Raw genomic sequence first — 5,404 nt, forward strand, 5'->3', positions numbered from 1 at the left:
TGCCCTGTTGGGGGTGATCGGGACCGTGTCGCATGTTGGGTTCTCTTTTATTTTGGCGCCGTAGTCGGGCCATGAGTGTTTGGATGATGTAATGTTATTTATGTATTTGATTGACGTGGCGAGTGTAAGCCAACTATGTTATCCCTTTTTGATTATCTATATTACATGGGATGTTTGTGATGATTGCCTGACTTGCGACATATGCCTTCAATGCGACATATGCCTCGGCACGTGGGAGATATAGTCGCATCGAGGGTGTTACACCCTATATGTTCGAGAATCTTGTAGACGTGACCAAGACTCCTCTTTGGTCAATAACCAATAGTGGGACCTGGATGCCCATATTGATTCCCACATAACGAAGATCTTTATCGATTGAACCACGATGTCAAGGATTCAGTCAATCCCGTATGCAAATCCCTTTGTCCGGCGATACGTTACTTGCCCGAGATTCGATCGTCGGTATCTCCATACCTAGTTCAATCTCATTATCGGCAAGTCTCTTTACACATTCTGTAATACAAGATCCCGTGACTAACTCATTAGCCACATTGCTTGCAAGCGCTTTATGATGTTGTATTACCGAGAGGGCCGAGAGATATCTCTCTGTCACACGAAGCAACAACTCCCAGCCTCGATCCATGCAACCCAACAAACACCTTCGGAAATACCTGTAGAGCACCTTTATGATCACCCAGTTATGAAGTGACGTTTAATAGCACACAAAGTATTCCTCCAGTATCCGGGAGTGACAAATCATGATCTAAGGAACTGATACTTGACATGAAGAAAGTTGTAGCAAATAACTAATCGATCTGATGCTAAGCTTACAGTTGGGTCTGTCCATCACATCATTCTCCTAATGATGTGATCCTGTTATCAAATGACAACTCATGTCTATGGTTAGGAAACCTTAACTATCTTTGATCAACGAGTTAGTCTAGTAGAGACTTACTAGGTACACGCTGTAGTTTATGTATTCACACATGTATTTAAGTTTCTGGTCAATATATTTCTAGCATGAATAATAAATATTTATCATAAACGGGAAATATGAAAATAACCATTTTATTATTGCCTCTAGGGCACATTTCTAATAGTCAACATCAGCAAGCATATCGATCGGTGCTGGTTTTCGGTGGATCTACTTGGATCCGGTCCTCGTTCATCTTAGTTTCGGTGTTTACAGGTTTGATTCTTCCCATCTATGACTTTTCTTCATGGGCGATAGTTGCTGCTTTGGTGCGCTGGTCCGATGGGGCCTTAGCACGACGACTTTCCGACTGTCTACTACAATAAGGTTTGTTTGGCTCCAGCGAGGGAGGGGCGACGAAGACTTGATTGTAATTTTTATTATCTCTGATGTTCTTTATACTGCCATGATTGAAGATGAATAGATTGAAAGTTTCTAAAAAATATTTCCCACACAACACATAAAAATCATCTTGTGTATAACAGGAAAGAATAATGCTTGTCCTTTGTTTAGAAGATTTCAAATCATTTTTAACCCCCTAAGAGCAACTCCCTCATCTCCTGTAAAAATCTTCTCGTAAAAGTTGTTTTACGCATGACTATAATTTAGGGGAAATTTTCTAACATCTAATTTTCTCAGTTCTCGTAGAACTTCTTCCCTTAAAATATTTTTTTTCTTCATATTTCCATTAAAAGGTGTTGGGGCCTGCAAGTCAGTGACACCGTGTGGCAACGGCAGCCGGAGAAATGAGGCGGCACTGGTCGGCCTCGCGGCGGCGGGCCGACCTGGCGGTGAGGGGCCTTGCGGGACAGGCCAGGCAGGGCTGTGCGACGGAGCGGCCTCCTGAGGCAAGGTTGTGTGGCGACGGAGGAGCCCGGCCTAGCAGGGCAGGGCTACGTATCAGGGACGGCGGCGGCGATCTGACGGCAGAGGAGGCAGCCGGCCTCGCGGGGTAGGGTTGCACGACATGTGCGACGACGCCCGGGCTAGGGTTGCGCGACAGGTGCGATGATGTTCTGGCAACGGCCTCTCAGGGCAAGGCTGCATGGCAGTGGCGCGACCTTGCGGGAGCGCCATGGCGATGTTCCGATGGTGGCGAGCCGACGAAGCGACGTTTTGGTGTAACGTCGTTTAGCTCATGAAATTTCAAGCGGTTATCCGCCCGCCAAAATTATACAGGAAGGCCATCTTCCCGTAAATTTTATTACAGGACAGAGGGGGTGTTTTTACGGGATCGGTTTACGCAAGCTTTTGGAGGCTTTTTTTTAGCCCAACTTCCCAAGTTCAAGCTTGGTCACTCTTTGTTACCCGGAATTGACATACTTTACCCCCTGGCAAAATTGTCCCCATTCTGACCATCCTGAATTTTGGAACCACTATATCAATCCTATGTGGCAGTGCCATGCGGGTGACACGTACAAAGGGCATGTGTCTGGTTTGTTGACGTACCAAAATGGAGTCACATGGGGATTTATGTCGGGGATAATTCTTGCCAAAATTCAAAGTTAAGGGTATATATCCTGAACAAGATTAAACTTCGGGGCCAGGTAAATTAAAAGGGCGTATCTAGTGTTGAAAACTCCCTGACAATGTGGGGTCTGTGAAGGAAATTTCTAGACAGTCATACCCTTGCATAAGTTCTAAACAAGGAGGCTGGTTCAAACCCGGACCTCCAGGCCACAAGTGGAGAGACTCTACCACTGCGCCATGCCGGGCCGGGTAAAATGCGTAAAAAATTATTTTTGGAGATGAAAAGTGGAGTAAACTCTATTTAGAAATATTCACCAAATATACCTAAAAAATATATATGGACAAAATGATTCCATGAACAGCTAAAACGAGGATTCTAAGTTTTCCTGACTTTGGTCACATGGATCATTGCAGTCACTGGCATGTTCTTCTCCACCATGGACACAACATTGTCAACTTGTGGAGTACCTTGGCCTTCATGATCATCCTTGTCATCGTACTGGATTTGTACTAGGCTGAGACTGGAGGTCATAAATCCCATCTCCAAAATGTTGGAAGCTGAACTGGATGGAACCTTTTGGCACTACACGCAGGAGCAAAACAAATAAATTTGGAGGTAGGTAAGGTCCTTCAGTTAGACAAATCAAGTGAAGTTAAATGTAGTTACCTCACAGTTCTTCAGAGTAAGTTTCTCGAGGGCAGGCGTATAATGCAGGAAACTACACAACGTCTGAATGTTGTCACCAATCTCACATTGTTCAAGGACCAGGGTTCTTAGATTGCGGAACATTGGTAATCTATTGTGCTCCTCATCAAGTATCGCCTGCAACATAGGACATGGGGCAGATTTATCACTTCCTGGCGCCATCAATTGAAATTGGTACTCGGCAGGCCAAGGAACACCAAGTGAAGGAGGTGGCGAAATATGTTGTGCCTACATTGCATAGGCAAGAACAGGGTTAGTTAGTGTGCACTTGCATTATGCAGTTGAATGAATGGGAATTACATACAAATGAAGCAAGCACAAGACTAAAGGAACAAACCATATCACGAAATCCTGACAACTCCAAGCTTCTGACGTTGGATAGAGAGCGGAGAAATCTACATAGCATCGGTGGCAACAAATTTGCGTCCTGTTGAAAAACAAAGGGATATCCTTTCACCGGCAGAGGGTTGTCCAATAAGCGGACGGATGCTTGGACAAGATCAGGCGCATCCCTTACGGTGACAGAGAAGGCTCGAAGGCCACGGAACTGGACGGCAAGGTGCAGCGAGGCGAGCCGAGGGGCTATGACCTCGAAGTTTAAGATGGTGTCTGCCTCAACTGTGAGGTTCTTGAGCGTGTTGGACTCGATCCTTGAGAGATTGGACATGTCTGAGCTTCTGATCTCCAAGTCTTGGAGGACTCTGAGCCAAGCGAAGAGATGCTTCTCGAAATCCTTGTGGAGAATCACGTCCTGAAGGAGCAGCTTAGTGAGGCGGTGGGTGCCTGAGGCGAAGGAAGGCAGCTTGATGCCGCGTACTTCGAGCACCGCCGGGGAGCACTCGAGGCCACGGCTAACCCATCTGGTGTGGGCGGCGCAGATGGAAGAACGGCGGTCGTGGTGGGCCCGCCTCCACAGAGGCCGCGGCGAGGCGACGCTCACCCGCAGGGTGTGCAGCGGCGAGGAGGCGCAGGTGCTACGGCGAAGCAAGAGGTTGTCGACGAAATCGTCCAGCTTCTTGTGCCGCTCCTCCTCATCTTCCCCCTCTTGGTCCTCCCCGCCGTCGATGTCGAGGCACGGGACGGCCAGCCAGAGGCGGCGCCACCTCGACGACAGCACGCAGGTTTGCACGACCTGCCGGGCCTCCAGGCGGGAGAGGATGGTGTGGAGCAGGCAGTCCGTCAGGTCGCTCAGCCGGTCGACGCCGGCGGCATCCATGTATTTCAGATCGGGAACGAGTCGACTGAGAAGATTACCCTAGATCCGTTCCTGTACGCGTCTTCAACTTCTTTTCTCGAAGGGGTATATGTCAGGGTGTGCAAAATGGAACTGAAAACCAAAAACTGAAGAAAACAAAAACTGAACCAAAATTTTGGTCTTTTCAGGTTTTAATTTCAGTTTCAGTTTTGAAATCTGAAAACCATTTGCATTTCGGTTTTTCCGATTAGAAACTAAAAATCATTTGATTAAACCGAATTAACCAAAATTAAGGTTTTTTAGTTCAAAAAAGCGTAATAGGCTGCAACAGCACAATACTTTCGAGCTATTTAGTGCTTCATTTTATGTGATTAGCATGACTGCTTATCCAACGTGCATTATTTATCCTTTTTTAATTAATTTTTGCTCATTATGATATATATATAGGGTCGCGCTATTCGTCACCCTGGGTGAGGCATAGTTATTCTTCACCCCCCTCTATTTTACCATCAATGCACCGTAAATTTACGTTCCGTAAGTTTTGTCTTATTTCCGACGCAAAAAGAGACCGTAAGAAAATATATAATCGCCGTAAAAAATATTTTATATTATGTAAAATTACAAACATAAAAACATAGTCTAAAATACACATAAACTGCAAATTTTCTTGTCTTATGACCTATATTTTTATTTTTTTATGTCAAATTTTATGTAGTGAATCAATAGGAATGTAACTATTTGAATTCGAAATGTAATTTAATTATGAAATAATCGTAAGATTACCTCGGGTGAAGAATAACTTATTCTGCACCTTGGTTGATGAATAGTAACACTATATACATATATATACGTGAAAAAGTTATGTGTTGGATTAAAAATTTACACCAACTTTGATTAATTTGGTTATTACTGAAACCGAACCGAAAGTAAATGCTTATTATCGAAACTGAACTGTATCTATGTATAAAACCATATAAACCAAAGTATAAAAGACATATAAACCACAAACTGTATAAACCAAACCGAATCAAACAAGAAAACCGAATGCACACTCCAAGAT

At 44.7% G+C, this 5,404-nt stretch overlaps 1 protein-coding gene across 1 annotated transcript; it reads right to left on the reverse strand.

Annotated features, from left to right (window-relative positions):
• Window positions 1-2,693: 2,693 nt before the first annotated feature.
• LOC125554100 (MEIOTIC F-BOX protein MOF) lies at window positions 2,694-4,440 on the reverse strand. Its single transcript, XM_048717708.2, has 3 exons — window positions 3,487-4,440; window positions 3,111-3,377; window positions 2,694-3,026 (listed from the first exon to the last, which is right to left on the reverse strand). Exons 1-3 carry the CDS (start codon window positions 4,363-4,365, stop codon window positions 2,820-2,822), a joined length of 1,353 nt encoding a protein of 450 aa, XP_048573665.1. The 5' UTR covers window positions 4,366-4,440; the 3' UTR covers window positions 2,694-2,819.
• Between the last annotated feature and the right edge of the window lie 964 nt (window positions 4,441-5,404).

This window comes from Triticum urartu, chromosome 4A (assembly GCF_056163025.1).
Source record: "Triticum urartu cultivar PI428250 chromosome 4A, HENAU_Tu73, whole genome shotgun sequence".
In the NCBI taxonomy this organism is placed as follows: domain Eukaryota; kingdom Viridiplantae; phylum Streptophyta; class Magnoliopsida; order Poales; family Poaceae; genus Triticum; species Triticum urartu.

Bases quoted from the DNA above. Each gene is read 5' to 3' on its own strand.
- LOC125554100 (XM_048717708.2), bottom strand. From the start codon at position 4,365: ATGGATGCCGCCGGCGTCGACCGGCTGAGCGACCTGACGGACTGCCTG. The intron at 3,378-3,486 runs GTTTGTTCCTTT...TATGCAATGTAG, and splicing joins TGTCAGGATTTCGTGATATG to GCACAACATATTTCGCCACC. The intron at 3,027-3,110 runs GTAACTACATTT...TCCTGCGTGTAG, and splicing joins TTACTCTGAAGAACTGTGAG to TGCCAAAAGGTTCCATCCAG.